Raw genomic sequence first — 11,235 nt, forward strand, 5'->3', positions numbered from 1 at the left:
AGGGGACTTCCTGGAAACGCGGCTGTTCGGACGGTGGCCGCGAGAGGACATTGCGCGAAATGCGGAAGTACGTGTAGCGGAACACGTGAGAAGTGTATAGGGGTTTGTTTATTTATTTAATTTGTATTTTTTTGGTCTTTTTTTTTTTTTTTAAACGAAGATGAAGCGAACAAAAAGAGAAAGCCGAGAGGATTTCGACGCGGATCGGGATTTTCTGGATCAGGTTCTGAACAAGCTGTACGATTTTGGTTAGTGCCTATAAAACAAATCTCATTTAGCTCATGCTAAACTAGCTAATGGTTATGTTTATAACTTCTGTTTGTGCTTAGCTTGGTCCATAATCATAGAGAAAAACTTTTTTTGTCATTTTAAACACCTATAACCTATAAAGTGGTGGCTCTCGGGAATCGTTGCATATCTGTGCTATAATAATAATAATAATAATAATAATAATAATAATAATAACAGTCACTAGAAGTCACCAGGTAAATATAAATTGATTTATTGTCATTATTTGCATATCAGAATGTGTTCTACGAAGAATAGAATAGAATAGAATAGAATATAGTTTGTCAGCGTGGAGTATAATAAATACATTTATATATCAGAATAGAATTGAAGACATGCCATGGAGTCGAATAGAATTTGTTCCATCAGAATAAATTAGAAGAGATTTATTTTTATCGCCACAGAATCCAACTTTGTCAGAATAGCGTTGAATAGAATTTTTATCAGGATAAACTAGAATTGAATGGGGTTTTCTTTAGAATAAACACAGCTTTTTATCACGATGAAGTATAATGGAATTTTATTTCCATAATTGAATCGTGTTTTTTTTGTTTGTTTGTTTAAAAAATATATATCACAAAGAAGACAACTTCCTCGGGATTGAATAGGATTGCTTTCCTACAGTAGAATTTGATCAAGATAAACTAGATTATATTTCTATCGCAATAGAATTTCATTAGAATAGACTAGAATAATTTCGAACACATCGGTGTCGGAGTAGAATAGGATCGTCTTGTTAGATTCGAATACGACTTTCTTACCGTGAAATAGCTTTTTCTCCATAATAGAAATGTGAACGTTCGATCTGGCTCTCGTCCACTCCGAAACCGCGCGGCCTTGTAAAGGGTTGTCTTTCTCCGTTCTGTTATTCGATATCAGTTCCGCTTCTGGTACCATCTGTCATGACTTCCTTCTCTCCTGCCTCTTGGAAATATCGCTGTCACCGGTGCTGCTCTCTCATGGTTTAACTTCGTATCTCACGGATAGACAGTTTTACATCTCAGTGCAGGACTAACAGTCGCCTACGGTCTCTCTGACACTAGGTGTCCCTCAGGGATCAGTTCTCGGACCTCTACCGTTCATTATATAAATAAATTTATATATATATATATATTAGTGCCTTTGGGTCTACTTATTCGCCACCACGGTTTCAGTTACCACTGTTCTGCTGACGACATTCAAATCTATACGTCTAGAGACCATGATGGATGGACTTGCAGAGAGAAAAATCACTATTATCGGTAGAAATGGGTCTAATAATGATGTGAACTTTCTCTCTCTCTCTCTCTCTCTCTCTCTCTCTGTGTTCAGGAGATGGACCAGACGACAAGCGCTCAAAGAAAGCGCACAAAAAGAGGAAACGCATCATGCAGGAAGACGAGGAGGACGTGCCGGCGCAAGAAGACGATTCGGATCAGATCGACGGCGAAACCGACGCCGCCAGCGACGGAAGGGTCTCCGCCTCGACGTCGGCCGCCTCCGGGGCTTTAGAAAGGAAAACGCCGCGTGTGGAGATCGTCACGTTTCAGGATCCGCTCAAGAAGAACACGTTAAAACGGCCGGTCGAACCAGACACCAGGGTAAGCAGGAATCTCTACGCTTCTTTATCAATTCCGTACTTCATTTTAGAGATCGCAGATAGTATTCCCGGAAACGAAATGCCTTTATATTATATCCGTGTGTTCTTAGCCAGCTGAAGGGAAGGAGAAAAAGAAAACGGAACCCGATGTTCTAAGCATGGAAAAGGTGCCTTCATTTCACAGCTTTATTACATCAAGTGTGTTTTGGGAATACATATTCAATATGCATCTAAAACTACCTCTGTGTGTGTGTGTGTGTGTGTGTGTGTGTGTGTGTGTGTGTGCGTCCCCGTCCTCGGGTTCCTCGCTCCTCCACAGGCCCGGCTGGACGTCCACCGGTTCGGCATCACGGGATTCCAGAAGCAACAGCAGAGAGTTTTCGAGCAGGACAGAGCCATCATGCTGGGAGCCAGGGTAAGAAAAAAACACTTCCTCAAGGGGCGGGGCAAGATGATCACATGATCCCGATGAACAAATTGTGTCCGAAAACAGTTTTCGGGTAGTATCACAGGTATGATCGTTACGTTTACAACATAATTGTTGTAACAAGCAGCTGATTGGATGTCATTTATTTATTTATTTATTTATTTATTATATTTAGGTAGACTTTGTCAAATTGTTACACGCTTAGATTTAGATACAGGTTTAAATGCTGCGTGATTTTTTTTTTAAGGGAGTTAATATTCAGTACACATTATTATTATTATTATTATTATTATTATTATTATTATTATTATTATTATTCCGAACAAATTTGTTCCTTCTCCCTATAAGCAGCCGAATCCCCCCCCCCCACGTTGTTTTTCCCCCTTTTCTTTTTTCTTTTGTAAACTCACCTCACGTCAAAAATCAGAAATCATATATTCACGTACGTCCTCGTATCGCATCTCCTTTTGCCCTTTGATCAGCCTCCGAAGAAGGACTACGTCAATTATAAAGCGTACCAGCAAATGATAAAGGACAAAAAGTCGAAAGAAAAGGAAGAGGAGGCCAAATCGGTAAGGATCTCGAGATCTCGTGTGTGTGTGTGTGTTAAGGGGAACGTATGATTTCAGGGCTTTTAAATGATACAATGCGTGTATGAGCTCTGACTAACCCTCTTGTACCTTTGTCACGCAGGACGCGCAGAAAAAGAAGAAGAAATGGTCCGGAAAGCAGAAGTACGAGAAGTCACGGTTAATTCATTCCGATTAATCTCTTTATCGACGTGTTGAATGTAAAGTCAGACTGTATTCCAAATACTAATGAGTTCTTCATACATTATCATCAAATTATTATTAGGAAAAGTTTACACACGACTCGGTAAAAGTGTACACGGATGCCAGCCCCCCCAGGATTTCACGAGCGCAGGAAAGCGAGGAAACGCCGCAATTTTCGGAGGATTCGAAAAATTCGATTTTAAGCAGATTCGGGCCCGGGCACGTCATGTGACGTCGTCACGTCGCGTTTCCACCCAAAACGCTCTTCCGCTCACGTCCGTCGAGCACCAGTACAGCTAAAAGGTCTCGTTTACCGACTAGAAGTAGTTTTAAAACAAAAAAAACGCGAACGAAAATCTCCACAAATCGCAAATTTTGGAAACGCCCCCAGCACAATCGAACGTTTTTGGCCGCGAGAATCACAAAAAATGATTTTGTAAAGACTTTGGGGGCGTCTCAGTACGGTGTGTTCTAGTATTCGGGATGTTTCTGAAAATTGCCCCGTATACGTCTGTTCAGTAGAATTATAACTTGCTTTGCTTGTTTGTTTGTTTTTTTAGGAACGTGAAGCGCAAATCCGGTCCCTCCGGCGCAGACCCGACGGGACACGTGGGCCGCTTCAAGAACGGCATGCTGGTCCTGAGCTCGAAGGACATTCAGAAATTAAACCGCAAAGTGAGAAAGTGAGCGAGAGAGAGCAAGAGAGAGAGGAATTTTGCTGCTTAAACAGGACTGAGACGGATCTCCACCACGAAATCGAAACCGATGTCGTGCAGTGCATTATGGGTAGACGTGAACCATACAGCGAGAACTATCACGATGCTTGCTATTTAAACCCGCCGATACTTGATGTCGTCATTTCAGGATATCGATACATGATGTATACATTTCCCAGACTTAAAGTGAGTGTCGTGTTTTGTGTGAGACATAAAGAATGAAGAATGAAACCCCCGACACGCGCTTTGCTCATCACAGTTTTTACTCATTTATGAAAAAAGAGAGAGAAAAAGAGAGAGAGAGAGAGGGTGGGGGGAGGAGGAAAAAAGTGACGTTCGTATGACACGCTATAATTACAACGCAGCCGTAATGCGATGTACAAAACCACACGGAGGTACAAAAACGTTCACATTGGCAGGAGTAGAAGAAGAAAGAAAAAAAACGAACGAAAAGCGAAAGACTCACGGCACAGCATTTAAAACACTCGGAGGGTTCGGCTCGAGGGATCGGTCGCGATTGACTTCTTCTGTGGCGTGTTTTTTTTTTTTTTTTTTTTTTTTTTTTTAAGACTAGACAGCTTTTTCAGAAATCGATCCATTAAATGCATATTAATGGGAATGTAAACACTGTCGAATTCGCATCGTTTAAATATACAGCAGCAGGTTGCAGGTCTTGACCGTTGTGCGTGTGCATTTCTGATTACCGTCTCCCAGACTTCACAGTACAATCGAAAAAGGTTCTGGTTCTGTACATCATAGACACACTGTCTGCACTTACACTTTTACCTCTGTTCGTGGAAATCTATTCGATTTCGTTCGGATTATTTGATCTCAATCAAGATCTTCCTGGCTGCAGAATTTAGATTTGTTTATTTTTTGCTCCTCCCCTGAGCATGGCGCAACATGATTCCTGCCCCACTGGGCCTCTAGTAACACTTGTTGCAGTTCCTACTTTCGAACACTAGGTGTAATACAATTGCGCAACCTCTTAAAAAAAAAAAAAAAAGTGGCAAATCAACAGAATATTAGATTAGAAGAAAAAAAAGCACAACATTTTTACATCATTCATTCACTCCAAAGAGGTAAGTAGTATCGGCTGATCCAAATGAATGGTGAGGAAATACATTACATCAAAATAAAATAACACTAAATCACACCTTTTTATTTATTTGTTTTGACTGAATTCAATCTCATTCACCGTGTAAGACGGAAACGACGAGAAAGCTGTGAATTTGTGATCTAGTCATCTAAAACCGGCGCTCACCGACCCTGTTCCTGGACACCTGCCTTCCTGAAGACTTCGATCAACTAAACCAGGCGTGTTAGAGGTTGGTTGGAGATGAAACCTGCAGGAAGGAAGGTTCTCTCATGGAAGAGAGCGGTGAGCGCTGATCTAAAAAGTGCCTTTTGAAAACAGTGGCTCTACAGAAGGTTTTCCAGATTTTACGTACACGGCCTGTGCCGAGTCATCACGACCGACCGAGTCCGTTTGTATTTACGTAACGCTTCTTAGAACGTCTGGTGACGCCACGAGAACGTTGGGTGAGACGGGAACCCGCTACGAGTCCGACATCTCTCGCTATGTACTTCTGACGTGCCTGAGGAAATGTTTTTTTTTCTTCATATCTTATGACTAATTACAAAATGTAACAATTTTCTTTTTTTTTAATTATATATATATATATATATATATATATATATATATATATATATATATATATATATATAAATGTTCTTTTTAATCGCACAATTTATTTCGTCTTTAACTGGAAAAAAAAAACAAAAAAAAAAGTTTGGTATGATTCCGATTACGACACTTATGCTTAAGGCTTAAGCAGTTGGTTGGTCTGAAAAAACTTCACAGCTCACTTCGTAGCGTTTCGAACCACGCCAGAGCGTGACGCTTCCGCTTTGCGTTTTCGTTACACTATATACAACACAAGTAGAATATAAAGATCCATGCTCAGACCGTATCGGCTCCGTCGTGTACAGCGGTGTACCATGCAAAATATCACACGCTTTTTCCTACAACTAAACTATACAGCTGAGAAATCACACCAGGAGGAAAAACCAGGGCGGGGTATTCGATTGACCTAGAGTAAAAGATACTTGAGAAATGACTCTGGAATGTTCTTCACGTTTTCCGTATGGATCACAGTGTGAAAGGCTTCAGTCTCGGATCCTGAAGGACTGAAATGCGTGTCTGATTACAAGCAGCAGATGAATTTCCTATATTTTCCAGATCGATCGTTTCCCATCGGCAGTTTGTTCTTTTCGGCACTTCTAAAAGTACCAGGTTATTCCATGTGGAGAAATTTGAGAGGACCAGACCACACCAGAGAATGGTCCTGTAAGGTCCTCTTTTTCCAGACACAGATTCAGCCTAGTACAGAACTAACGGTTTTCTAACTATGGCAGTGTAAAGGTTTAATCCGTGTCTGGACCACCCACCCGTCTGAGTATTTAAACCTGAGATTTGTGTAAGGTGTTTTAACCTTGTGGCGATCTAAGAGTGCTGCGTCACGAAGGGTCGTTCCACTAGTTTGTCCAAACATTACCACCAAATTGGGACCTTCTTGAAAGCCTACGAAGGAAGAAGGGGTGGGTCGTGTCATCTGGGGTTTTTTTTTTTTGGATGGTTAACTACAATGGAAACACTCTTTCGCAACGTTCTACACAGAATCTTTAAAGGTTCCCCCATTTGGAATAAACCAAAGAATGCTATACGTTGCGACCTTAGATGTGACCTTTTTTCTAGGATTGTAAGCAGTTGCAACTGGAAACAAGCAAGTATCATTGTGCTCTATGGGAAGAGTCGGGGTTCGTTTTTGTTTTCAAACGAAAATTGGTCATCCAATCCAAGTAGTCGTCCGACTCATAAGGACCGAATAGAAGTGTTCTGTAAGTGCGGAAGAACACATGATACGATGGTGTCACCAAAGAGGGCCATGTGTCCTTCAAATAGTCTTTTTAATGGGTTCTTTGGATGGTTATGGGAAAGAAACCCTCTGGTGTGAGGCTCTATATAGAATCTTTAAAGGTTCCTCTGGTGGAACAAACCAAAGAACCCTTTAGTCTTCTAGATTGTAAACGATGACAACTGTCAGGTATCGTTGATCCTGGTGGGAATTTCTTTTTTTCTGTTCAGAATTTGGTCAGGAGTTTGTTTAAGAGTCATCCTAATGGGAAAACTAGTATAGAAAGAATTTTCCAACCCGTTTAAGGTTTACAAACCCGACAGTTCTGTAAGAGTAGACAAATAGATGGTACACCAAAGCAGGACCTTCTAGAAAGCCTGAGGGCCATGTGTTCTCTAGGTACAGTCTTAGGAAAAAAGGGTTCCTTAGAGATTCTTTGGATGGTTATGGGTTGTAGCTTGCTAAAAAGGAAACCTGTTGTGAGGTGCTACAGAATCTTTAAGGGTTCCCTTACTGGGACAAACCAAAGAACCCTGCAGGCTGCTAGATGTAACCTTGTAAGCCATGGAAACTGGGAATAAGCAAATATCACCGATCATGAAGGATGTTTGGTCAAGAGTTTGTTTATCCTGACATCAAGAAAACCCTAGGAACTATTTTCAGTCTAGTTCAGGTCTACAGAACTCAAATGTTGGAGCCTGTTCTGTAAATACAGAGCAACAAACAGATGAGTAGAATGAATGGGTCATGCCTTGTCCACAATGGTTCCTCACAGGTTCTTTGAATGGATATCGGTCAAAGCCTATTAAAAGCTATGAGGTTTGAGCTTTTGCGTAGAATCTTTAAGGGCTTCTCCAGTGGGATAAACCCAAGAATTCTTTGGGGCTCTACATGTAACATTTTAACGTAAATACGGAACAATCGATGGTATAATGGTGCCAAAGTGGAACCTTGCAGCTTACTAAAACCTTCTGTTTTGAGGCTGTACATAGAATCCTTAAGGGTTCCCCTAATGGGACAAACAAAAAAAAACTCCTTTGTAGGTGAGAGCAACTGGAAACAAGCACCTACCATTGATCTTGAGGGTTTTCCCATTCAAAATTTGGTCGAAAAACTTGGTACGCTTTGAGTCATCCTGATGGCGAGAAGATCGTAGGACAAATTTTCAGTCCCGTTTAAGGTCTACAGACTCCAGATGTTCTGTACATACAGAATGCTAGGTAAGTCAATGGTGCATCAAATAGGTCCCACTTTACTAATTTACAGGCAAGATACATATGTCAGCATCTTGCTGTTTGGAAACTCCAATCTAATGCTCATCCAATCAACCGTTAATGATTCTACAGCAGAGTGTGAGCTGAAATTTGGTCAAGTTGCGTAAAGCGTGGAAAACTTGTTTCACAATTGTATATCACAGCCGCCGTTTTGCAAAAAATACTGGCTATACCGAGTTAATACATCACACTGTATATACTGTAGCGAGTAGGTCACGTTGCTGGTTAAGTCACTCGGACAGCAATGGAAACCTACCAAGCAGAGATTCGCCATTAAATGCTTCAGCGTCTACACCATTTAAACATTTATAACCAGGATAAGCTTACATTTTGAAGAACGCGATAGATGAAGTTTGGATAAACAGACAGAACTTTCCTTCAAAGCTTACTGGTCCTGTAGGGAATGCTGCCTGGGATGAGTTTACTGTAAACACACTGCGTTCTGATTGTACACACTGAGATTCCTTTAAGAATGCAGAAGAAGAAAACCAAACCAAACCCAAATATATTTGAGATATAGTGTGGTTTTTAAAAAGTCCTCTTTGATCTCCAACCAAATGGCGTCGAGCAGTGGCTTGCCTCGTGACGAAAAACAACCCGGAGGTACAACCCAGACGTACCTCGTCCCCACAGGGCAGAGGTCGTTATTTGATGTTCTTTGGTACTTCTAAACCTGTGATTAGGGTCACCTACAAAATACAGAAAAGTATGAGCGTAACAGTTGGACTGGGTGTTTATGAAGAAGACATTGGTTTTATTTCCCCAGTTTAATCTGTACGAGATACCGCACCTGTACGTTGCGGTTGAGGCTGACCGCGGGCATGAACACACCCTCCATGTTCTCGAAGGCCACTGGGCCGTGCTGTTCTTTGTTGATGAAAAATGTAAGCGTGTGTTTCATCAGGTCCAGTAGAACACCAACAGTCGACCCTTTGGTTATTCCCCCCTCAGCCCTGGAGAGAAGGAGAGAGAAATATCGGCTCTACCTCGGTCTCTGAGGAACACCGACAACAGCATAGCTACAATCTTAGGGATCTTTGGCTGAGGAATTTTAGCTTTCAAAAGGGTTTCTACTTGTTGCAAATGGGAAACCCCTTTCTTGTATGGTTCTGCATAAACCCAAAACCAAACAATCCTTAAGGTTGCTTGATGGAAGCACCAAAGATGGATGTGTGTACTAGAGTGGAGAAAGCATTGGATCACCGCTGCCTCGATGTTTGACCTCCTACCTGTTGGTGTGCGAGTTGTTATGCATGAACCACGAACGGTTGTTGTCCACATACATGGCCCAGGCTTTATCATCTTTCCCCAGCATAGCGTCCTTCGCCGTGTTGATGCGCGCCACACCGAACGCAGGGTCCGGGTGGTTATCGTAGCGATCGATGCTGAGCTCCCAGTAATGAACTCCTTTGGAGAAAGCAGCCGTTCCGAGCACCACGCGGTCGTCGTAGCTGTTGCAGCTCACCGTCTGGTTCTCGTTGGACATAACGATGTCTCTGTGCGCTGAGGTAGGGTCAAAGGAGAACCAGGCAACTGCCGGAGAAACATTGACACGATTATGAGACGGGATCATAAAACGGGTTTCGGCAGCTCAGTGCTTGTGAGTCGAAATCCCAGAACTGCCAGAGCTTTCAACATTATATAACATCCCCATGCTCTAATCAGTGAAAGCGAAAGCGACTTAGTCTCTCAGCAGGATGCGGTTTCTCAGTACAAACTAAGAACTTTCCTCAGGCAATAATTACTCCAGCTCAGTAGGGGGGTCCTTCTTGTTTATGATCACGAAGAGTGATTAAAAGCCAGAGAAAACTGACAAAGACCCCAAAACGAGCGCACAAAAAGAAGAGCGACACAAACCGTCAGAAGTCTTTAAGACCACGGTCTTGCTGTAAGCCCCGACTCCGACAGAGTTGTAGGCTTTGACCCGGGCGTTGTAGGAGCTGTTAAAGTGTAGACCGTCTACCGTGCACACCGTCTCCTTCCCCACGTACACCTCCTGGGACGGACAGAACGAAGAGCGAGAAAACATTTGGTAAAGATGAAAAAAATAAATAAATAAATAAATAAATAAATATGCAGCATGTTTGCTGTTAATTATAAAAGCAGAGATGAAACGAAATGTTCTGAACTCATGAGAGAAATCATCACAGAATCTTCGATTATACAAGCATGCTCGTTAGAATATTAAACCACACCCACTTCGCTCTTACTTGGTCCAACGAGCACCTTTTGCTAACGTTCGAGCTGTGTTTTTTTTGTTTTTTTCTGTTTTTCCACAGTAAGTACATATATAATACCGTCTTTCTAATCTTCACACAGGAGCTTTTTTACACACCCGATACTGTCCGCTATTTCCATCGTCCAGTTCCAGGATGTAGCCCTCGATGGGAATCGGCTGAGGTGTAATTAACCTCCAAGCCAGAGTGGCGCTGTTGTTTCGCAGGCAGCACTTCTCCAGCTCCAGTAAAGGAGCAGGAGGGACTCCAGGGTTCTCTGCTAAGAATCCACAACGATTTAGAATGAGTGTTTAGGAAGAAGCAGAAGACAGATACAGTGCTGCTCAAGGGTAAAAGTGTTGGGGTGAAGGTGAGGTCACATGCATGAGGGCAGGCTCAGAGCGCGGATGTTGTGGGGGGGAAGTTGCCTTCCTGTGCTGATCACGTGAACGATTATTACGGGGGACGTCTGAGAACGCGTATAAATAATCACAGGTTGTAAATAAAAGTCAGACAGTTGATACTAATATCTGCTTTTGATACGATGGAACCAATCCCTAGCCAAATATTAGCGTGCTAGCATGGTTCAGCGAGCACTAGTGGACAAAAAGGATTAACGGCGCTAGCTTTCATTCCGTCCCGTTAGCGCTCGCTGAGCAATCTCTTTAACGTCAGGATCTAGAACAGACAAGGATGTGTATGTACACATGCTAGTCAGTAACCAGGTGATTAGCGAGCTATTTATAGATCAGCATAGCAAGGTAGCTTGACATCCTAAACAGGGAAGGGGAAGAGGGATATTTCAGCTGGAAGAACACACTCGAGCTTCCGGAATACCTCCTGCGCTCTGCGTCTCTTTCTGGACGCCGGCGTGTGTGTATCTCAGTAACGGAGTCTCCTGAGTGTGAGAATCTGAAACGTGATGTGGAACAAAGCAGATGGTGTGTTTAAAGCTGGAAGAAAACTGAGGGATTATGGGACGTTTGTTGAGGTGTGCGTCCTTAAGAGTATGCGGAATCGATGGGAGATGAAACGAAGCACAAT

General features: G+C 42.4%; 2 protein-coding genes across 4 annotated transcripts in view; one reads left to right on the forward strand and one right to left on the reverse strand.

Annotated features, from left to right (window-relative positions):
- Window positions 1–46: 46 nt before the first annotated feature.
- On the forward strand, window positions 47–4,346 carry c2h1orf131 (chromosome 2 C1orf131 homolog). The gene is made up of 7 exons (XM_017461220.3): window positions 47–248; window positions 1,600–1,868; window positions 1,978–2,034; window positions 2,187–2,282; window positions 2,777–2,866; window positions 2,988–3,028; window positions 3,628–4,346. Exons 1-7 carry the CDS (start codon window positions 161–163, stop codon window positions 3,752–3,754), a joined length of 768 nt encoding a protein of 255 aa, XP_017316709.1. The 5' UTR covers window positions 47–160; the 3' UTR covers window positions 3,755–4,346.
- Window positions 4,347–5,497: 1,151 nt separating this feature from the next.
- LOC108260718 (E3 ubiquitin-protein ligase TRIM9) overlaps window positions 5,498–11,235 on the reverse strand; it is a 22,476-nt gene continuing 16,738 nt past the window's right edge. Inside the window, exons 6-11 of one of the 3 annotated variants that reach the window (XM_017461189.3) lie at window positions 11,029–11,103; window positions 10,311–10,471; window positions 9,833–9,971; window positions 9,205–9,508; window positions 8,766–8,928; window positions 5,498–8,664 (exon numbers count right to left, since the gene is read on the reverse strand). In XM_017461189.3, coding sequence (XP_017316678.1) covers window positions 8,620–8,664; window positions 8,766–8,928; window positions 9,205–9,508; window positions 9,833–9,971; window positions 10,311–10,471; window positions 11,029–11,103 — 887 coding nt within the window. In that variant the 3' untranslated portion in view covers window positions 5,498–8,619. The remainder of the gene's footprint in view (window positions 8,665–8,765; window positions 8,929–9,204; window positions 9,509–9,832; window positions 9,972–10,310; window positions 10,472–11,028; window positions 11,104–11,235) is intronic. The other 2 variants (XM_017461208.3, XM_017461198.3) reach the window with 2 other exon arrangements.

The sequence above is a fragment of the Ictalurus punctatus genome, chromosome 2 (genome assembly GCF_001660625.3).
Source record: "Ictalurus punctatus breed USDA103 chromosome 2, Coco_2.0, whole genome shotgun sequence".
Lineage (NCBI taxonomy): Eukaryota > Metazoa > Chordata > Actinopteri > Siluriformes > Ictaluridae > Ictalurus > Ictalurus punctatus.

Coding starts and splice junctions, on each gene's coding strand:
- c2h1orf131 (XM_017461220.3), top strand. CDS start 161: ATGAAGCGAACAAAAAGAGAAAGCCGAGAGGATTTCGACGCGGATCGG. Junction 2,283..2,776: donor CCATCATGCTGGGAGCCAGG/GTAAGAAAAAAA, acceptor CCCTTTGATCAG/CCTCCGAAGAAGGACTACGT. Junction 3,029..3,627: donor AAATGGTCCGGAAAGCAGAA/GTACGAGAAGTC, acceptor TTGTTTTTTTAG/GAACGTGAAGCGCAAATCCG.